Source organism: Pleurodeles waltl, chromosome 8, assembly GCF_031143425.1.
Source record: "Pleurodeles waltl isolate 20211129_DDA chromosome 8, aPleWal1.hap1.20221129, whole genome shotgun sequence".
NCBI lineage: Eukaryota > Metazoa > Chordata > Amphibia > Caudata > Salamandridae > Pleurodeles > Pleurodeles waltl.
This window is the reverse complement of record NC_090447.1, coordinates 88,032,409-88,056,321: the sequence shown is the minus strand read 5'-3', so window position 1 is coordinate 88,056,321 and position 23,913 is coordinate 88,032,409. Positions and strand designations below refer to the sequence as shown.

Here is a 23,913-nt window from a genome sequence, read left to right as displayed (position 1 = left end):
GTCTTTACGTAGTGCCTATCAAAAAGGTAAGAGACTGAGGGCCTCATTACAAGTGTGGTGGTCTTCTGTGTGGTGCCACACTCACAGTGGGGGTGGGATCCTGCACTCCTGGCGGTCCTACCACCACATTACAACTTTGACAGCCAGAACCGCCTAAAGACCGCTATCACAACCAGGAAACATGGTTCCCGATGGGTAGACGGTGGTCTGAGTTGCTCAGACAAAGCAGTACTAAACTCAGCGCTGCTGTGCTGATTACAACTGAGCTTTCCTCCAGCCTTTCCATGGCCGTCACTCCGACATGGAAAGGCTATCAGAAAGCCTGTGTCGGGAGCCACAGAGGGGACCCTGCACCCCCCCATGCCCATGGCATGGCCAGTGCAGAGGCCCCGCTGTCCAGCACCGTCAGAATGTGCGCTGTCTGTTTTGCAGACACTGCGTGTTCCAAGGGTGGTGTAGTGCTATGGTATAGGCCCAAGACCAATACCGTAGCACTGTTCCCGACAGTCAGCCCTGCAGAAACATCATATTACAATGGTCCCGCCAGTCAGCCCAGTGGGAACATTGTAATACAAAAGTGGGGGGTGCCACGGGCATTGGTGGTCCCACAGTGGGAACTCCAGTGTCATAATAGGCCATAAATGTTGCATTGTTAGAAGAGCTCCACCTTGCAATGTGTCTTCTGACAAAAGTACAACATCCATGTCTTATAAACCCCCTCGTCAGACTTCTAAAAAAGTCCAACGGGAAGCCAGATAGGCCACTGAAATAGTCTTTAAAGGCATATTTAAAAGAAAAAATGAAATCAAAACCACTGATGACTGTCTCTTAAACGTCTCCTTTAAAATCCGTCTCCAGTCTCTCGTTGTTATATATCCTGTTTATTATTGTATCACTGTCAACTGCTCCCTAAGCGACCACCCAGCGACACACCTGTCAACGATTCAGTTATCTATTGCATCTGCGCAGTCATGAGCGAAACCTTTGTAATGGCACATCCATCATCGTCAGACGAGCCACCTTTGACCACACCCAAAACAGGCTTGTTATTTTATTACTGAACTTGATAGTTTATTGATTGGTGGGTTTGTTTGTGTGTTTGGGTTGAAAGGCGAGAAGATGAATGAGAGAATGAATGAGTGGTTGTATCAGTGAGTGGATGGGTAAATGGTTTAAGTGACTACGCAGAGCTTACACGAAAGGCTAATACAATAGAATGAAGAACACAAACACGGGTGCGAGACCCATGCAAAGAGCTGGTGCATGCACTGTCGAATGAGAGAGGCCCAAAAGCAGGAGCAGAGAGACCGGGCTGCGCATCCAGGATGAGAAATATTAGACAGCAGGAGCAGTCACAAGTGCAGAGACTTGGAAAAAGCTAGCTGGGGCAGAATTTGAGATCAGAGGATGCATACAGAATGAAGCAGACAGGCATGATGAAACACATAAACTGAGCAGCAGCTAACACTGGTTAAGATGAACGCACAGAAACCCAGGACTGACAATGCAGGTGAAATACCTACTCAGAAAGCTGTCTCCCCAGCACACCCAAAATCAGAAAGCCACAAAGCCCATCTAAAACAGCCTTTGCAAATGCAAATCAGTAGCTTTTGCTTTCGGTGATAGTCAGGGCTTGGCTGCTTAAGTCATCAGAGAGTGGTGGGCATAACCTCCAAGTAGCAAACTGTTATGTGTGAACCGTCAGACAGCCCTAAACATTTTCCCCTCACGATCTGCGCTTTTCTTTCGGTGACGGTTTGCCTTTAACAATTTAAGCATGGTTCAGATGTACTAGCATGCAAAGGTCTGATAGTTATAAAACAAAGATTGGCTAAACGTGCCATACATGTCAAGATGTGGCCATGCCTGCATTTATGGGACAATCTTACGTTGCAGTGGTTAGCAGAGTACCTAAGGTTAAAATCATTGTTCAGTATTATTTATACAAAAATGCTGTGTGCAATGGTGTAGTATTTGGAGTACCATGATTAATAGCTGCAGCATAGCTGTCTGTGTTAGTCATCACAAGGAGCACGATACCCATCTCTGTATATTGCTTATTAATTTATACCTGCAGGTAGAACTGGTCTTTAGTTGTACAATGTGCCACTGTACACTGGGTATGTATTATGTATGAACAGGTATAGAAAAGCAGGTAATGCGAGGTCGTCTGATACACGTGTAGTGAGTGGATCGGACCAGGGAGAGTGATTTTTATTTAATATGTATGTCGAGTTAGTCTAATAGTACACCCCCTCCACCAATGGTAATTTGAGTTTGCTTTGTGATTCAGTGATGGGTGCTTTCTGGTGTCTGGTCAGAGATGATAACTTTTGGTTTTATTGGCCCATTGAGTATAGATCTGTAACTTTAACTCCTTCTGCCACTGCAGTCAAGTGTCTTGGGGCTCTCAGTACTTTAATTATCTCAACTTGGTTTGACAGTTGTATGTTCGTTGCTTCACTCTGTGAATAAAAAAGTAAAGTGTGCATGGTTTTGCTGCCTCTGTCAAAACTGGAGGAAGCATACAAGGAAACGGAGAGATGGGTGCACAGTGAAGTTAACTCTAGCTCCAACTGGAAGGCTGTTTTTAGTCCCTGTCGCTCTTGTTGTCTAGGTTTCCAAAAGAGAAGTTTATGTGGAATACCCTTTTGATTCTTTGAGGGGAATTTTTGTGTTGCGTTCATCACTTTCTTCCAAAGTAAAATAAAAATCAGTAACGCAAGCATGACCATTATTCTAATTGCCCCATTCTTGAATTGCCAGTGCTGGCCACACTGCAGCTAAAAGACCGGCCACATTGTAGGCTTTTCTGGAAATATTACCTGCTTTGCAAAATCCAGGGAAGATGTTCAATCACAACCCATGCTTCATTTTTCTTTTTATTTAAATCTGTGTTATATTTGTTCAGGCAAACGTACATCTGTTTTTGTATCCATACAGTCTATATTTTGGGCACATTCAGAGGTAAATATTGGTGGAAACTCCACATCAGTATCTCCTTGTAGCTTGAAGATATAATGAAAAATTAATATCTTTCTCAATTTTGTTAACATATCTGTTCAATATTTTGTTGCATTTCTTAAACGAGCACATCTGTGTCCAGAACGCTAACCAAGGAAATGTTGCTCTGAAGGTCTGAAGTCTGGCAATATCCAATATATCTGGGGTTTACCTCAGTTGGGTAACAGAAGCATAGATCACTAAATTGTGGCATAATAACTGGAAAAAAAACAATGTGCACTGATTTCCAATCAGGTTTTAGAACCATGCCTAGTACTGACACTGAGCTCAGAGCCACTGCTAGCGACTTTCTTCTGATCTTCAATAGAGGGAACTCTGCAGCCCTCATCCTTTTAAGTTTGTCAGCTACATATAACTGTGTCTTGCATTCTACTTTGCTAACAAAGCTTAGATCAATCGGTATTCAGGGCAATGTACTCAAATGATTTGAGTCATTCTTGCAGAATAGAACCCAGGCTGTTCAGCTGGCTTTTTTTGTTCTAATTTTAAGAATATTCACTGTGGGGTCCCACAGGGATCCTCTCTCAGTCCCGCATTTTTTTAATTTGCACGTTGCTCTGGTGGGTGATCTGATTACCTCCTTTGGCTTTCAGCTTTGTGATTATGCAGACAATACTCAAATAATAATTGAGATGGAACGAAATGGTAATGATTTGCAAGATCAGTTTAAAGAATGTCTTGTGCAAGTGGCTAACTGGCTGAATGCAAATTCCCTCCGTCTGAACTTGGATAAAACGGAGGTATTGATGTTTGGCAATACTTGTTGGTCCCCACCTTGGTGGCCTCAATCATTAGGAACCTGTCCCAACATGACAGCTACTCAGCTACTGCCCATAACTAGGATTTATATTTGATACTAAGGCCCTGATTTAGATATTGCTGGATGGGTTACTCCGTCACACCGGTGACAAATATCCTGTCCGCCAAAATCTAAATCCCATTATTTTCTATGGAATTTAGATTTCAGTGAATGGGATATCCGTCACCCTTGTGATGGAGTAACCCATCTGCCGAAATCTCAGTCGGCCCTAAGTTATCATTCAAGCCTCAAGTACAAAACTGTGCGCTTCCTGATTATGAAGGAATTACAAAATATTCTCCCCTTTATCCTGCAATCGTCTAGGGAAGCTGCCAATTCAACCATTGATTATTAGCAGGCTGGATTACCACAACGCACTGTATGTTAGTCTTTCAGGTAATCTTATACAGAGATTGCAGCTAATACAGAATGCTGCTGCCAGACTTATACTGGGTCTCTGTAAATTTGAGAATATTTCTATGCATCACCGAACACTCCATTGGTCTGTTTGCTCCCAGAATTTGGTTGTTTCCTTCAATTGTACGCAGAAAGAAATCCCTGCAAGACCTTGACACACAGCAGTATTCCTAAGGGTTCTATAAGTGTGAATGTACCAGACATTTGAGTTTTTAGTGGGTTTGAGATGATATCACAGCACTAGACGCCAGGAAATTTTTTTTGATATGGGAGTTTCCATGCTGGATGTCTGCATTATTTGGGCCCTAGATCATCCGCCACCTAGTAAAAACTCCAACTCTTGGACATTTATGACGTAGGTGAATGCATGATGATGTTGATCACACGATACGTACATTGTATTACACAGAATGCCATACAAATGTCAAAATGTGGTTGTAAAAATAACAATTTCTTCACTTCTCTGTGATGGAAATCTCCAGAACCTAGGTAAACAACAAAAGTCCTATCATCCTGAGTTCCACACTTTTCCTGATAAAAAAGGTACCACATCTATTTGGCTATGCCTATTGCTCGGGGCAGGAATGGACCAAAACTTTCACCATGTAAACAACATATGAATTTATATTAATTAACCAAATTAACATTTTTGGCTTATTTGTGGCCATTGTGATAGGCCCACCCATTAATTGGGAGGTAACATCTTAATTAGTCGAAGTGTAGGAATGCTAGGTTGTAATACTTTTGCTATTCCCCACAAATTTAGAAACTTTAGGTCATAGAAATATAGGCTAATTCAGTTTTTCAGGTAATTCTGTGGAAGAAACAGTGATGTGTATGTCAAGTTTTCAGAAAAGTCTCGGGTTGATGTGTTTAACTAGGTGCCGGGGATAGAGCCATCCATACTTAAGGCGTGCATTTTCAGGTGAGAAGTGTGGGACTGCAGGATGGTAGGAAATTTGCTTTTATGTATCTTTTGATTCCTCTTTTTAAATCACTGTCCACAAAAAATACTCTTCCTGATAAAACGTCCTCAGAATTACCTGCCATTATCGACAGTACAAAATTCAGAGTGGTTCAAATGTCCCCCATTTCCTAAACTCAGAATCTTTGGTAGCTTTAAAAAAATAAATAGTTTTCATTTGCCCCCAAATTATATTCATGAGATTCTTTATATATATTAATAAGCTTTTCATTATCAATTGATACGTTGTTTGTAAACAGTGCAAAACATTGTAAATGAGGGGCCAGATGTATCATCACGGCCCTTTGCGATTCGGAAATAGCGATTTTTAAGAAATCGCTAATTCCGACTCGCAAAGTGCCATGTATCACATTTGCAAATCAGTAATAGCGATTTCTTTAAAATCGCAAATGCTATTACCGATTCGCAAATTGCGATACCGGCCCCATTCGCAGCTATGGTATCTGCAAATTTTTTGCGTTTCCAAAATGGCAATTTCTGAACCAGAAATCGCAATTTTGGAAAATTAAAACTCCAGGGTGCTGGGGGGCTAAGGCCCCCTCTCCTGCACCCCAAAAGTTTTTTTGGGAACATGTAAGGTGCACACATACCAAAAGGGCATGTGTGCTTTACATGTACAATTTTTAAAAATGCATTTTTAAATTTTGCACATGGTTACCACCAAGTTCAACTTGGTGGTAATTAGCGATTGCTAAATGCCAAAATCACATTTAGGAATGGCTTCATACATGTGCTAAGAAATCGCAAATAAGGAATCCTTATTTGCAATTTCTAATTTAGAGAGTCGTAATTTGCGACTCTCTAAACAGGGTCGCAATTTTAAGGAATCGCTATTTTAGTGATTCCTTAAAATTGCGTTCAGAATGTATTTCATACATTCTGAAATGGCATTTTGCATTCGCAAATGGGCATTCGCACCGTTTGCGAATGCAAAATGCTTTCATACATCTGGCCCTTAGTGCTTTATTGCTGTCTGTGTGTGTTGGGCTTACCAAAAAGCTGCAAACACTACATATGTCTATGGCAAGAATATTCTCATGGAGGTCGTTGTATATTATTTTTGTAAATCTGCCTTCTGTGCTTACATTTACAGGTGAAAACCTTGTGACCCATTTCTTATTGTTTTTACTCCCATGCAAATCGTACATGTCTAGTTTTTTTTAAGTTGAGAACAAATTCACACATCTTCTGGTTCCTTGTTTAGGCCAGAAACACAACTCCTTCCTTTCTCATTGTGTGAGAAGAAAGCTGTTACACAACATTTTTGGTGGTAATTCGAAAGGATAGCACATCATTAATGTTTTATGCCAGCAAACAGGGAGTCACCGGGTCTCAACACTGTCCAAAGAAGCTCTGCATCTATGGCAGAGGGCGAGAACAATCAAAATTTTAATAATACAGAGCATTTACCTTGGAAAGACAACAATCGAGCAACTACCAGAGTCACCCATATTAGAGCTGCCTCAAATAGGAACTCAATGACAATCTTCTAAAGATGTTTTTGAAAGCATGCGAAAAGCCAAAGCTAGACCTTTTCGCAATGAAACAAATACGAAATGTCAATTCTTCTCAAGGAGGCATCCATAAACGGGTTATGGGGGAATGCGTTTCTGATGGCAAGGTCATAGACATTTACCCTTGATTGCAAGAGTCATTGCAAAAGTGAAGAGGGAAACATGCTGCAGGATCTTTATCACCACACATGTGGCACAAACATTATAGGTTCACGGACCTCCTTCAGTTAGCAGACTTACCATGCATTCCATTGGGATCACAAGCAAATTTTAGGAGCAGAAATGACATATAGGTCCTTTGTCATAGTCTGTGGTCATTGCAAGTTTAGGCGTGGTTCCTGCCATGAATTCTTGCTCTGAGATCGTCCAGTAAATTGCAAAGTCACTTTAGTAAAGGCTAGAGCCGTGTCCAGTAATAAAACATAGTCATAAAATGAAAAGTGTTTTACATTTAGGCTCATCAAAAAGGGTTGCATCAGTTTTCTGTACAGTCCCATCAAATTCCGCCATAGCTGCTAGAAATGGCATGCACAGGACTCAATCACACATCACTCAAAGTTCACCATGCAGCCATATAAAGGTACATCTTGTCACTGAACATCCTTCAATATGGTCCCACAGGTTCTGAAAGCCTTCAATGAAATGGAACTTAACACAGTTTTATGCCAATTTATGAAAGGTTATCTTGAACCAATTCACAGACATCTTTGACATCCTTCAAGGACGTCCTTCCAGGAAATTGGCACAGTTGCATGCCGTTACCTCAACTAGTAGAGTCAGTGAGATAAAAGCGGTTATGTGTAAATAACCATAATTACAGTTCCCTAAAAGCAAGGATTTCCTTTATCAAGCAAGGAATTTCGAGATGGGTTCTTCCTGTCACATGAAAGTGGGTATCCTCTTTTACAGAAAACTACTACTCAGTAGAATGGCAGAATCTGCGGCCCCCTACAAGGGAGTACAGATTACTAATATTTGCCGAGCAGCTTGGACGAATCATCACACCTTCATGCAACATTACTACGTGAACGCAGTGACAGAGAAACAGTGGTGGGACAAGAAGCAGTTCATCATCTTTTAGATCACTGTGAGCCATACTGTTCTTCTCTCCATCATCGTGATAATGCTCGCTATTATCTTTCAAGTATGTGAATCTATGAAAGATCAAAGGACAAAGCTGCTTACTGATAAATTTAGATCTTATTTTTGACAACTGCATAGATTCATATGTGGCCCTCCTTCCTCCCTTTGTATGAGTCTCGATCTTCAGTAAATAATACATTTCACACCTCTGCTGGAAGTATAAGATACGGTGGTCTCCGAGATGGGACTTTGGAATTTTTATATTGATGTTATTTAGGTAAAATGTGACACGATCTAAAAGCCTTTCAAAAATGTTATGCTCTCAGACTTCTTTTGTAGGGCTACATGAGACACCTACCTCAACAATGGGGAATGATTCAAGCATGTAAATCTATCAAATATAACAACAATCGAGATCTAAAGTAACAGGTTAGTAGCTAATGTCTACTAACCCATGCTGTTCACAAGTACCCAATAGCAAAACGATGAAAGTGCATGCAGTTTAGCTTGATTTTTTTTGTTTTTGTTTTTTGTATCCCCAATTGTCTTGAAATTGGAAATACTGGGTGGTACTGTTTTCCTCCTGTGAACTGTTTTAGTTTTCTTTAGCAAAATACGTATTGATGAAAACTAATAAAATGTAATATATTTGGTTTAACTCCTTTGGATGTTAACCGAACATTAGGAAAGTAAGGCTAGATAGAAGTGTTAATGCCCTTATTACTCAACTGTACCCTTCCTTTAAGTCCTATTTTTTCTTGTCATAGTCCTTAGACCTTCTGGAGATGTGCTCCACCCCCCTGAAATTGTGCTGATTGCTCTCAAGACTCCGCCACCCACTGTGGATTATGGTGTTAAGTTCCAATTGTTCATTGTTTTGTTTTATTTATTTAAAGGGTTCATGTGTGGAACAGCAGTACTGGATAAAGATGGAGTGAGTGCTGCTGTTGTCACTGCTGAAATGGCATCCTACCTGCAAGAAAGGAACTTGACCCTTGTGCAGCAGCTCGCTAACATTTATGAAAAGTAAGTTGTACACCCATTTTAAGCACTTTGCCCCCCCATTACGAGTTTGCCCGCCAAACTCATACCGCCATCAGGCCTGAACACCGCCCACCTAATTAAGGGTTCACCACAGGGCCGGCGGGCGGAAACAGCGTTTCTGCCCGCAGGCCCTGCGGTGAACAGGGCCTTAACATTGACGCCGGCCCCTAATGGCGCTAGCGCCAATGTGGCAGTGCGGGTGGTGCAGCAGCACCTGTTGCACTTTCCACTGTCCGTAATTCGGGCAGTGGAAAGCACAACAGGGCTGTCCATGGGGGCCCCTGCACTGCCCATGCCAAGTGCATGAGCAGTGCAGGGGCCCTCATGGAGCCCCTTTCCGTCAGCCTTTGCATGGCAGGGCTACTGCCATGCAAAGGCTGGCGGAAAGGGGACTCCTAATCCCCAGGGCAGTTCTGCAAGCAGCGCTGCCCAGGAGGATTAGAACCGCCGAGACCACCGAAACTGCTGAGACAGCCATGCTTTCCGCTGGCGGCAACCTGGCGGTGGCGGTGTCGGCGGTCGGACTATGGCGGCTCCACCACAGTCATAATGTCGCGGTTCGACCGCAATGGTGACCCTGGAGGTCTAGTGACTGACCGGGTCATAATGAGGGCCTTTGTCTTTATATTTTGTTGAGTTTTAAGTAAACTACTGATTTCAGTGGGTTTCTAATCTATCTGAACCTTACCCTTTCAATATTCTCATAGATTTATACCAATTATTTCATTTTAACACCAAGTATTTATCTTCTCTTGAAATAATCTTTGCTATCGGGGACATGGTCTTAAAATGATGCCAATGCCTTTACTTATGGAATTGTGTCGTCTTATTTCTATTTGATACTTTTTTCAAACATTGCTTTCTGTTTCATTAACTTGTGTTGATGTATGAGATTTGATGTTAAGAACATGATGCAAGACAACCAATCTGGAATGTGTGCTCTTCAAATGTACTTGATTTATCACTCCGAAACACTGGGAAGAGACATTTAAAGTCATCTTTAAAAGTCTACATCACGTAGGTAGAACTTAGTGCAATATTTGTGAATATTTCTTCTTTATTCAGGTTTTGTGAAAAATATTCTTCAAAAAGTCCCACATGCCATTAACAATACCAAAGTCCCTAATTCTGCTGCACACTCCATTCTTTGCAACTTATTTGCTATACTGAGCACCACATGAAGGACCAGAAAAGCTGATGTAAAAAGCAAAAATTTACAAAGCCAATAGTCCTGGCATTGGCTGCCAGCCATCTGACAATTCTTGTTTTGTCATGGTTTTTTGCAAACTTTGTTGTTTGGTACTATGCCAGGCTCTCAGTCTATCAATATATATATATATATATATATATATATATATATATAACAGGCAAAAACTTTTTTTCAGTGTAAAAATAACAAAACATACACATTACCATAGTACTCCCTGGCACGGAAGGGAACTACTTTGGGTGTGGATGTTTTCCTTGCCAAAGGGTGGCATGCCCTAGCTCATAGTGAAGTCAGCCAGTGACTGAAGTGCCCCTTAATGCATGCTGGAGTGAGTGGAAGAAAAAAGTGAGTGACATCAACCACAGACTAATGGATGAAGTCTGGCTGAAACCTACATGTGACTGTTATACCCATAATTATAATAAAATCAAAAGGTCTGGTCTATCGCTGACCTAAAAAATGCAATCAGTCTGGCATTGGTTTCAAGTCTTTTGCCTGTGAAAAAGAAAGGAAGGGAGGGAGGAACAAACAAAAGGAAAGAGGAAGGAAGGGAAGAAAGAAGTAAGAAAGGGAGAAAATGAAGAAAGGAAAGAAGGACAAAATATGGAAGGCAGGAAGATAAAAGGCACAATGGAAGGACACAAACAAATTAAAAAAGGAATGAAGGAAAGAAACAGAACAAAGGAAGGAAAGATAGAAAGAAAGAAGGAAGGACGGCAAGAAGAAAATAAGGGAAAGGAGAAGGGAAGAAAGAAGGCAAGAAATAAAGAAGGAAAAAAGAAAGAAGGCAAGACAGAAAAGGAAAGAAAGAAATGGAGAAATAAGGAAAAGAAGGAATGAAAGAAGTAAAAACAAAGAGACAATGGAAGTAAAGAGAGAAAATAGTAAGAAAAGAAAGGGGAACAAGACAAAAAGAAGACAAAGAAAAGAGGGAAAAGAAAGAATGGAAACAAGGGAGAGGAGAGAAAAAGACAAAGAGCAAGAAAGAAGGGGAGCATGAATGAAAGAAGGCAAATAATGAAGACAAGAGAGAGAAAGAGAAGGAAGGAAAAAGAAAAAAGAAGGAAAAAGTGAACAAAGAGTATAACAATACATAACAGGTACAGATGGACACAATATGGCATGCTGCGAAAGGAAACCGCAGCAGTCAGAATAGAACACTCCAAAAGCAATTTACAATGGCATTGGCAGGAGATGGGGTCTGATGAAGATTGAACGTGCATCAGAAGTGTCCTGTTATCACATCAGGCTCAAACACAAAGAAAACACTAAAGTAATTACAAAGGAAAAACAAAAACACTAGCACTGAAGGGAACTAGCTTGTGTGTGGATGTGCTCATTGTGAAAGAGCAAAATGGAGTCACTCAAAGTGAAGTTACCCACTGGCCTAAGTGGACTGACCCACTGCCCCATGCTATAGTGAACGGTAGCAAAATGTGAATGACACATTAGCAGACCAATGGATGAAGAGAGGTGGCTGAAGTATATTATACATATTTTAGTAAAATCGGAAGGTCTTGACTAATGCCAGACGTAAAAAAAAAATAAAAAAATCCTTAGATTTAAAACTTGGCGAAGCCCCAGTGCAATCATCCCTACAGGTACCCAAACCCTGTCCCCAACAGCACATCAGTGATCTGCCTGCTTAGTTCATTTTGTTCCATATGCCAAGCAGAAAGCAGAGAAGCGCCTTCTGTGGAGTTGTCCCTCTTATTGTGGTGTTCTGTGTTAGCTGTCTCCCCTTCTATAGAGACCCAGGTTTATTTTTGGTCCCTCTTAGCACCTGCTAACAAAAGTCATCACCCGATAGACAGGTGACAACAAGCAGATTTCTTAAGCAGATGGAGAATGTGGTCTGTGCTTGCTTTTATCATATGAGAAACCTCAGTCCAGTGAGTTAATGCCTTTTAATTTACATGGATTCCGTTTTATTGATAGTTTTCCTGTGTCCATGGCGAAGAAACGGGCTAAAATAAAATAAAACTCTTGACTTTGTTGTGTTATGGAAACTGCCATTTCTGAGTAAAGTAGACTCTGGGCTGTGTGCTGCCAACTGGCCAACACTACCACTCATAGCCAGTCGCAGGTTTGATAACTCCATTCCAAGGTCCTCTACTTCTGGGATCTTTTGAGCACATACATCTGTGAGTACTTTACGGAGGGCCCGACCCGAGTTGAATAAACATCTGCTATTTAGCAACAAGGTGTCCCAAAGGGTGACTTTGTGTTTTTCAAACATACATTATGTTAGATGAAAGACGTGTTACTTCTTGAGTCATAAAATGTTACCTGAAAAAAAAGCAGTAAGAAAAAAAAAAAAGGACTCCTTGGATTTACCTCGACAGAAACTCGAGTACAATCATACCTAGTAGTACACAAACCCTGTCCCAAACAGATCAGTGATCTGCCTACTTAGTTTATATTTGTTCCATTTGTCAGGCAGAAAACAGAAATTGCCTTCTCTGGAGTATTGTCTCTTTTTCCTGGTGTTCCGTGTTTTGTCTTCCAATCCTACCCCTGAAAGGTTTAGAAGATACCACAAGAAAGTGCCTCCAGTTGAACAAAGAAAAATACAGCATTGTGGAGCAAAACAGATTTCTAAAGCTGAATTCAACAAGAAGGCTATTGGATTCTTACCAGGTTGAACAATCATCTCAATAGGATCCATGTACTAAATCAACAGCATGGGTATGTCCCAGAGCTGGCTGACTTGCAGCAAATTTCCCTAGAGTGCATTCTCGTAGACAATTTACAGAAGGAGATAGAGTGGCGAGTTAAAAAAATAAAACTGGTACCCAACTGGATGTCAGAACATATTCTCTCCTAGATATAAAAAAAAAAAAAGAAACATGGCAAGAGGGAAACCAAGGATGTGCCAAAAGATAAGTCAATATTGTTTTCGTTAGTTGGCATGCCCCTATAGGAATGAGTGTAAAGGCCTGGTATATCTGAAACTTCATGTACTCTTGTCACTTCTGTCCATAGTGCCTGCCAATATGGGGTCGTATCATGGTAATGCCAGCAGATGTGCAGAACATTGCAGTGCACTATGCCGCTGTGCAGCATGAACCCAGTTCTAAAAAGCAACTGGGGAACCAATACCACGAATGAAGAATTTGAAATTCAAAAACCTGAGTCTGGATCTCTGAATGACTATATCATGTGCCTCCATTATTGTCACCCATTCCACTTCTGGGTCATCCTTAATGAGAATGTTCTGTCATTTGAGCCTGGTTTGTATTCCAGTAGAGTTAGAATGCAATGTCTTGATCAGTAATCCATACAATCCAGGAAGCAGTCCCACGGACCTCAAGCTTTGATTTTGGAACGTAGGCCACCAGTATTCCGGGAGAGGCCCGAATTCTGGCTCAAAGTGTTTACTGTATTTCTCTTTACCACACGATGTTAAAAAATGTATGTGGTATGTCAATATCTGGAACCTCGCTAAAGTGCAGCACAGCGCTGTACAGGGTCAAAGATTAGTAAAAAGTCAACAAATGGTAGGAGAGGGAGCTGGTTTGAGGACTGTGTTTGAGGTGTGTCTTAAACTATTTTCTAAACTGGAGGAGCATTGGGCGGTTCTGATGTATTTAGGAATGTTGTTCTAGATCCTGAGTTCATAGATGGAAAAGACCTGTTGTTGCTTATCAGGAGCTAGGGGTACCGAGATATTTGTCAGTAGTGCTCCCTTGTTCTGTTTATATTTTTATTTGCTTTCCAGTGATGCAGGGAGTTATAACCATGTTGCTTCTGTTGAAGATTAGGTTATTATGCTACCACTATTTATCTGAACTGATATTTCAACAGTTCTTGCATTTTCCCTCTTAGTTATAGTCAGTTTTCTACTTCATGGGGTACCTGTTGATGGTGACGGGTTATGACTTCAAACTAAGTGTACATATTTACATTCCCTTTGTGATATTGGTTAGGTTTCTTATTAAGATTCTTGAGCGAAAGACAAGGAAGTACATCAGTAGTGGCTAGTGTCAGGGAAAGGTAGCAGGGCAGCGTGGCGGGAGCAGAGCAATAATAAAACAAAAACGAAAGAACTTGCCTGCAGCTCATCGTTCAGCGCTTTTCTGCTGTGTGTGCACAGACTGAGGCTCCCCTACGGCCGGTAATACCCATGAGAGCAGCGTCCGGATTGGACGTAGCAGACTGTTTTTGTGTTCCAAGGGGTACTTGGGAGTCTGTGCCTGCTGTTGTTCTCCACCCATCCAGTGCAGCTGTGTTGGAAAGATGTCAATGCACATGTCGGTTTGGCCATCCTAAGACAGCCGGCCAAACCGACGAGCGCACTGACCACAGTGCCCACCACTCCTTCCCCATTCTTTGTGTGGCTCCGCCCCCAAGACTCCACTCCTAACGAAAAATAAAATGATAATAAACCTATTATTGTCATTTTATTTTTCATTTGTCTCTGCTGGCGGAGGTGGTGACGCTCTTCTGCCATAATGGAGGAGCCGCCGCTGGATTACGTCCATATCCTTGATACACAAATTGTCCATGTTATCAGCATCAACCTTACCGATATTTAGCAAGCTAAACTCCACCTCTGTTATCTGTGAGTAATGACTTCACTCTTGGATGGTATTGGCTTCGCTTGCTGCTGGAGGATGGATTATTAGTAGCGATAATAATCTAACCTGCCACTAACAATTAGGCTACACCCCAACATAAGATCCAGTCAAGTTCTCAATACATTAACCCTTGGCTCAACCCTTGGTAGCTGGCTGTGAACAGGCAGGCTTAATTTAGGAGACAGGTATGTAAAGCATTCATATACACCATTACAGTACATAAGTACGACACAATGCACTACACAAATCGCACATCAATGTATAAAAATAGGAAATATTTTATCCTTAAAATTACACCAAAACACAAAAAATCCAGTATAGGGAACCGGAGATATTAATTTTTAAAGATTAAATAAAAAAAATTGCTTTCTAGTGCATAAAACCATATAGCGCTAACCGGGGACATCTGGTTGTGCTAAACAAGCACCAAGTCACAATTTGAGGCCGACCGCAATGGAATTCTTCTCGGATACACTGAGTGAGAAGCCTTGGTTAAAGTTTTACTTTCGGACTTAGTCATTTTTGGTGCTCTTTACATGAAGCCCAAGTCCTTTGCCGAAATCCTTGAGCTGGGCTGCAGTACAACCCTCAAGGTTGGCTAGCTCAAATTCCATGTTTGCAGGTGCAGATGTAGTTCCTTCACCTGATTTGGGGAAAAAATAAAATACTAATCCGGGAGAGTTGAAAATAATTTGAATTGGTCTTTGGTATGGAATGGTAGTGTACACCAAGTTACTCCACAGAACTGAACAAACACAATTCCTATCTTCACGGCTGATCACCAATCTTAGAAACTGGCTTTCTGGTTGACACAGTTATGCACCCAGATTAAGCAGAAACCACAGTCCTAGTCAGGGTAAGTCACAAACACACTAAAATGAACCTGTGCTCACCCTTCGGTAGCTTGGCACAGAGCAGTCGGTCTTAACCTCAGAGGCAATGTGTAAAGGAGTTGCGCAACACTTTATACAATAAAACCGTGAAAACACCACACAAGGTTAGAAGAATAGAGCTTAATTTAATTAGCTAAACAAGACCAAATGACAAAAATCCAAAAAAGTATAACCCGAGTTATGAATTTTTAACAATTAATATGGAATATAATGCTTAAAAGTGGAAATCACCAATTGGGGATATCTCGTTGTGCTACACCAGGTTAAATCCAAAAGTTCAGGCTGCCTGTGATGGAGCACAGGTCGGAAACAGTTCAAGATAAGTCCTGCTGAAGTTTTACTCTCTCAAGAACTGTGCCAAGAGTCCCATTTGCAGGGAAGTTGGTTGCTGGCAGCAAAGAGAGCATCACTGACCCGCAAGCGTGAACAGCCGGTCTGGCGTCACAGGCAGACTGGAGCCTGGAGTTTGCTAGCAGTGATACCTGCTGTGTGAAAAGACAAACTTACGTCGACTCACGCCAAATCCTTGGGAGAGTGGTGCGGTTCTGGTGCGAAATGTCCCATTCTCGGTCTCGAAGAGCCCAGAAGCTTGATTTCAGGAGCCAAAAAAAACACTTCCCAGGACCTGAGAGCCTTCTTTTGGGGGTCAGGAGCTTGTTAAAGAGGGGTTCAGAAGCTGTGGAGAGCCTCTTATGTTCCTGAGGCTCAGATCAGGAGGCTAGCAGAGTATCCCTGAGAGTCACTCTGGGGTCTTGGATTCAAGATGAAGGTTGCAGTTCCAGTTCTCTTTCCCCACACAAGAGGGCAGCAGGTCAGCACAGCAGGTCAGCAGTTCCTTGTGGAGGAGCGGCCCAGCAGAGTGGCAGTCCTTCTTCCTGGCAGGGAAATCTTCAGGTCCAGAAGTGGTCAGTCTTGGTGTTGTCAGAGGTTCAGTACTTAATATCCAGTTTGGCCTTTGAAGTGGGAGAGACTTCAAGGACAGGTCTTTGAAGTGCACAAAGGTCCTGCTCTCCCTGCTCTGGCTTCAGGCTCACTGCAGGAGCTTATAGAGCCCTTTGTGTGGGGACAGGTTACAGCCTATACAGCCTCCCATTCTGCCCAGGGTGACACATCAGGATGTGGATGGCTCATGAAGGCACACCTAAGCTACCATTGAGTGTGACTGTCTATGGGGAATACACAAAGCCCAGCTGCAACCCACCCCATACAAGTGAGAGACAGGCAGCAGGAATCAAATGGCTAAAGTAAGAAAATGCCACTCCTCACCAACTCTCCTATCGTCCCAGTTCTGTGAGCTGGACTTTTTTCATTTAATAAGGTACCAACTAGAAATCTGCACACCGGTTGCTACCAATCTGGATATTGGATTTCCATGTCTGAAGATGCAGACAAATCAGAAAGCAATGTATGTTAGCTTGTATTGGTCACGTCTAAATAGGGCCCTAGGTGTCAATCAGTAAGTCACAAAAACTTTATTCAGCCGATCACGCCCATAGAAGTCTAGATGATAACATTTATAAATATGACCGCATTACAAACTTCAAAACACTTAAATAAAATGGAGATAAAATTCAATTTGATTCATTGATGTCACTACATTTAATACATTCCAGTGATGAGTTACAAGTTGGGAAATTTTTAAAAAGTAAAAAATGGGATCAGATCCTAAAATACTGATAAGACAAGGGTGACAAGGTTGCAATGAACCATATTTGTTTCTAACCCCAAATAAAAGACCAACACAATTTCCCAGAGCCAGGCAAATATTCTGATTTCCCAGCCTTTGCAATCCATCAAAAGCCTCTTAATGGGAGTTTTTATTGAAGAAGCAAAAAAGACACAGAAATTGCTTCCTAGGATATGCATACATGGTGCAAAATACAATAAAGTGCAAGGTGGTTTGAGTGGCAGTGTTATGGCACAATCATCTAGGCCAGGGGTCTCCAGCCTTTTCTGCAATCAGAGCTACTTATGCTCAATGAAAATCTCCCCATGCTACTATTAATAGCATTGTAATAGTGACTGCATCAGTCAAGATTACATTAGTGACCACCGGACCAAAGATCACCAGCAGTAATCACCTCAGTGCGTCAGGGAAGGTTAGTGGTTCTAATGTTGAAAAGGATTTGTCAATTTAAAATGCCTCTACATGGGTAATGCATAACATCCATAGCTGAAATGCCATTGATGCCTATGAAATAATATGAGCCAGGAGCCCCCAAATACCTCAAAATTCATAATTCAAATATCAGCTTTAAATATATTTTGCAAATTCAACCATTTCTGTTCAAACATCAGCATACGATCTGTAAATACACATTTTCATTTTGTATACATGCTTTTCAATTTTAGTATATATATATATATATATATATATATATGATTTCTTCCAATCAAAAGCCTATAATTTAATATGTTGGGCTGCACACAGGAGAGCTACCTAGAGGTAGATGGAAAGCTACCAGTAGCTCACGAGCTACTCGTTGGAGAAGCTTGATCTAGGCAGTGGTTCTCCCTAGACAATGTTCAGAACAAAGGCAACAAAGTGCAATAAGCTTATTAAGTAAAACCTGAGGTTCCAGTTTGAAAACTGGGAAAGATAAGGCTCACACCAATGTGTCAAATTGATTGGATTGTAATAGTAGCTTACGGACAAAGGCCTGGCGGACTTTGCCTTGCCTGTCCCAAAAAGCCTCTTTTACTCTGGAAATAGCCCTGGAGTCAATAGGTGTCCGATTTCCAGTGTAATCTTCCTCCTTTATTTATCTTTATTTATCTAGCTCAGGGTATTTTCCGAGCACTGTCAAGGAAAGGCAGCCTTTCAATACCTCCTTTGAGTGGATGAAGCCTCTCATCACCTTGACATATTTCTCCATGGCCAGTTGCAGATTAAGGCACTGCTCCACAGGCCCCGCTTGTCATGTCCATGTCCAGAGTGGAGTGATATCCACGCAGAACTGCATGGCGCCACCACTCAGCGCGCAGTGGTACTGCTTGACATTCTCTGAGTCCAGTCTAACACTGGCGGGCATATCAAAAGCTGATGTATCTGCTGTTAGAGACTCTACCACAAAGAGCATTTCCGAAGGGAGGTTACTTGTTTATTTATACAGAACTTCAACTTACATGTTTAAGAGAATTCATGATACCATCCCCAACCCCTTCCTGTCCTAGAATAGATTTGAAATGTACTCTTGACCACAGCAGGAGTAAAGCTTTTCCTAAGGCAGGTATTATTCCACCCCTCCCCTTCCCAAGAACAACATGGTGGAGCAGGTCAACTAGTTTCTTCATTGGGAAAATTAGTTTACCTTTGGAGGAAAATAAATATAAGTGTGTTAGGAATATGCGTTAAACATTTGTGAATGCCTGAAAACCATTATTGTTCTTTCGTGGAATATCATAGACTTACACGTACACTTTTCCGACTCTCTTTTAGAATGGGGCCCATAATTTATATTTTTATTAGTGGAATATTGAGATGCATCAAACATGTTGTCTTAAGGAACTGGTATTTGTTGTCATGGTTAAACATTGCTCTGTAGTTAACCAAAGCTGGCCGTGACCTTGCTGCTTTTTGTTTTAAAGTTACAAATATTGTTTGGGTACAATTTATCTTGAATACGAACAAGTTGCACAATAGATTATCAAAAATGTCTGCAACCTCTGTCAAGTTTTTGCCACGTAGTAAACATGTGTTTTGTGTACATTGCTTTCAAAATAAAATCACCAATGTTGCTTCTATTCTGATACAGTTATTTGCTTGCACACAACAAAGGGAATTGTTGGGAACATTTCAGGCAACCACAAATAATGAAACTTTGGGAACCTGCGTATGCTTTTTTAAATATTAGAACCAATAATGCAAGCTCGGTTTACAGCTTACTTTATTTCTTAACAGCGTTAACCCTAAGTGTAAAGGCTCTGCATTAATTAACCACATATACACATTTGAAAATCATATACACAGCTCGGTATGTTGCCTTAGCAGCAAAAAGTCCTCTTTGTCACATCCGTACAGTGACACTGTTATCTAGCAGCCAGTGGGTTTGTGCTGCAGCAAGAGGTCTGTGCTGAACGGGGTTGAGCTTACAGGTCTGGGGAACAAAATAAACCTGGAAACTTCTTGTCCTTGTCACCAAATAAAATAATAAGTCCTAGGCATCGAGCAATATGAATTCCCCAACCCTATGTTGTTTTTTTACTGCTCCTCGTGCTGACATCACTTCCCATGCTTGAACGTTTAGCTTTTTGTGGGTCCTACTGATCCCCACACCCTTCGCTTGTATTTTTCCTTCCCTTGCTTCCAAACCTGCCACTGGCCTGCTCACATGTATTTGTTCTATCCCTTTCCTTTTGGGCCTCCAATGAGTCTCTCTCAGGCTTCTCCTTTGCTGAAAAATTCTCTTTCATTCTCCCCCTGGTCCTCTGATGTTTTATTTATTTATACAGATACTAAAAGGAGGCTGGGAAACCTTAAGTAACACATGTCATGGATATATTTACAGTGGTGTACTGCATCGCCTGCACTTGTTTACCCTATGATCGGTACAGAGCTGCTGCAGTACATACAGTGTCCCACACGGCCATCTTCTCAATGTACCCAGTAACAAGTGTGAAAAGCTCATCCAGTACTTTATTTTCATGCTGGGATTTTTAGTACGCTTTTACCTATTATTATACCAGGACTACAAGTCATGGAAGTAAAAAAAAAATCCTGGGCTGGATTAGCTAGTCATGCATGGAACTCATAAGAGCTCTGCCTATGGTAGGTCATTTCTTTCCTTTAAAAATGGCAATAAGGAGACAGGCGACTATCTGAAGTAAATTTGTCCTAAAGCAGCAGGAGAGCAGTCCGAAGCCTTTAAAGCAGGCTGGTGGAGTTAAGTGGGGTTAATGCTCTGGAAGCCTGTGTGGGACCTGTTCCTTTTTCCATATCTTCCTTCCTGCAGGATGGTCCACTCTGCTAACAGCACTCAGTTGAACAATACAACAAACTCACAAGCATTGTGAAGAGACTGCACCAGCACACACACATCACCGCCTTGAACAGGTTTAGGAGCCCATCTTGTTTGAGAGTGCACCTAAACTGGAAACCAAGCTGCAAGACTGCTCTTACTGCACCCGTGCTGCGGCCTTCTAACTGGTTTTGGCACCGTCTCTGTAAAGTTATGCTGTAATCTGTGAAAGTGGTTATAAATTGACAGCTGTACAGTTTGATTTTTGACTGGTAGAGGAATAAGGCAACATAAAGTTAAACAGCACCTAGCTAACAACATCTCGAGTGATTAAAAGCTCTGCAAATGCATTGACATGGTTGGTTGCTAACTTTGTTTTCTACAAAGTGACATGCAGGATGATGTAATGAATTTACCTCTCAATGGTGAAGTAATGTTGTCACCTTCGATGTATATCTTGAAGAAATGCAAGTCTGGAGTCATTACAGAACAATCTGTAGGTGTGTTTCCTACATTATGCAGAGTTCTTACCAACCTCTACAAACCATCAAACCTCATAATGCAATAGACCCTTCTGTTGGCAACACATCTGCCTTCTGCAAAAAACCTGAAATGTCTCTCGAAACCTAAACTTGCAGCTTGACTTCGTCTTGCAGCTGCAAGAGGTTTTGAAATATACATTTCTAGTAAGATTGGAGGGGTGAGTAAGGAGTGTCACCCTTTTCTGACGAGATCAATTTTTTATTTAAGTAATAGAGAACCTTACCTCTGTTCTTCACCTCTTACATGGTTTCGAAATTCATTGCCCGAGCTTCTAAAAGAAACACATTTTTTTTTATAGTTATCGTAGCTCTTAAGAGAGATTGAAAAGTGCCACTGTCCCCAATGTGGGCTTTTAGGCTATTTCAAGATGGTTCCAAATTGAACAAATTTCTTTTGATAGCATTCACCCACTTGTTGACTCTTTAAAAAATCCTAAAAACATTCAATATCGAGGACTAGATGACCCCTCTAGATCCCCAAGATGCGCTTTCACAATCCAGTCAATTTATTCAAAGAGGAGAATTGTCAGTAAATAGGATTTATCATCAGAGACGAGCAGTGGCAACACAACAGATGCCTACCTGTTCACTTGATCTCTGCTCCTATGGTGCTGACAAAGCTGATGACTGTTTTACCACCCATCTTCACCCATTCATATGTCATCTGTTACTTAGTACAACATCAGTATGCCCTGCTCCAAATTATTTTCTGGAGAGTCTTGCCCTCCACATAGTTTGCAGTATTCTGCACAAACTAGAGTTTTTTTCACTTGAACGTTCCTGGAAAAAAACTTAAATTCATATATAGTATACTTATCTTTTATAATCTGAGAATTTTCTCCTCTGGAGAGGAAACTAATTGAGTCAAAAAAACTTGCTTTCCTCCACCCATCCAATAACATCAGCTTTGTGGCTCTTCAGAGACGTAGCCCGCATTGCCTTGTGCATTCATGCAACCCTTTTGGGATTTTTGTGGCCTCTTTAACAGCTTCTTGCAGCCTCAGTCAGAGGACTGTGAATCCCAGCATTATGCTGGAGTATCTCCAGTGCTAAATTTCACTCTTAGGTGTACAAGAGTGAAATTTCCCAAGAGGTTGTCATTTTAAAGAAAGAACACAAGTTCATCCCGGCTGTCTGTGCATACCATTAAACACAGACTCATATTTTTTTATTGTGGGCTCTTTATCAAGACCTTTTTTCTGTGCCTCAGATTCTGTCAGTCTTTCCCGGGGTGTAGTTGTTGAGGTTCCCATGGTCAAAGCTACTGTTATGCTTTACGCGAACGATAGGTGGAAAATATGGTTTTATTTCCTTAATAATCTGACAGTACAACCTTTGAACTGGGTTCTTGAATTTGGCTGGTAACATAGGGTAAGTAAACTGTACCCAGATGTTATATCACAGTATTAAAATTTGTGTGTGTAGGCCACTTGTTCAGGTGTGGGACGACCATCAGGTGGTCTAATAGTATGAGTGAAACTTTGGAGGGAAATGCCTCCCTTGGCATGGTTACCCCCTAACCTTTTGCCTTTTGTTGATGCCAGTTATGATTGAAAGCGTGCTGGGACACTGCTAACCAGGCCCCAGCACCAGTGTTCTTCCCCTAAACTGTACCTTCTGATGGATACAAACTACCTGTGGATTCCTCACCTTATGAATTCGTCCTTGCGCCAGCATCCGACGGAAAGTCTTCTTCCCAGCTCTCCACGTCGACGAGGACGTCACAATTGCACGGCTCCACGTGACTCCGTCTGACGTCACCGTGCCAATAAGAGGTCCTCGCCGGCGTGCTGACGTGAGTTTCCTTTTTTCCGTGCCTTCGACGCTAACGTTTTTTTCCTGGCTAGCTTCAGTTGGTGTATCTACTGTAGCTCTTGTGGTTACAATGTCTCCCCCGAGAAAATCTGGGTTTAAGCCATGCAGAGAGTGCCGTGGTCGGATGGCGGTCACAGACCTGCATGAAGATTGCTTTTGGTGCCTTAGCTCTGAGCATGACGTCGAGGAGTGTGCGTCGTGCCAGAGCATGAACCCTAAGGCATTGAAGGAGAGGGAGGCCAAGCTCTTTTTGGCAAAAGCTAAAGGGGGTCATAGAGGCCATAAAAGATCCTCTTCCCACGCTTCTTCGAAGAAGCATAAGAAGCGGCGCCATCACGACTCTCGGCGCCGTTTGGCTCGGAGTCGTTTGAGGTCAAGATCCCCATCTCGTCGGTGCCATGATAAGTGGAAAGTGAGCCCGACGGTGACTCCGGAGCCCCAGAGTCCGGAGGCTTCTCCGGCGCCGTCCGTCTATGAGGTGGCTCTTCATAGTCCTCGATTCTGTCCTGCTCCACAGGAGTCAGATGGACAGCAACAGGAGCAAGACCAGCGGTATTCTGCCTTCCCGGCTCCGGGATCAGATCCGGCGGCATTTTTAAATGCCATGTATGCGGTCTTTCAGACAATGGCCCCTGGTGGTGGTGCACCGGCTGGTCCCATGGGGCCATTGGCATTTGGTTTGGGCTCCCCGGCTCCGTACAAGACGGCGCCGTTTATGCAGTTTTGCCTGGCTGAAGGTACCGCACTGACGCCGATGATTTCACCTCGGGGTGCTTTGCCTATGACATCTCCTTGCCAGCCGGCTCTGGTGGATGCGCCGTTGGAGTCCGTGCCGACGCCTGGTCCGAGTGATGGGTCTTGAGTCGACCTTCCTCTCCAGTGGCTTTTCAGAATTTGTAGGTGGTGTCTTCGGCGTCAGCGAATTCAATGTCGACGCCGAGGTTGGAGTCGCGTTTGAGATCACGCAGGAAGGCCTTGCGTCCCCTGGAAAAGGAGGAATACCAGAGACAGCTGGAGGAAGGTGAACTTGTCGAGCCCTTGGGAGAGTA

General features: G+C 42.2%; 1 protein-coding gene across 1 annotated transcript in view; it reads left to right on the top strand.

Moving 5' to 3' along the window:
* Positions 1–23,913, top strand: part of PGM2L1 (phosphoglucomutase 2 like 1) — a 522,422-nt gene that overhangs the window by 359,107 nt on the left and 139,402 nt on the right. The window contains exon 11 of the mRNA XM_069203801.1: positions 8,719–8,848. Within this exon, the coding sequence (XP_069059902.1) occupies positions 8,719–8,848 (130 nt within the window). The remainder of the gene's footprint in view (positions 1–8,718; positions 8,849–23,913) is intronic.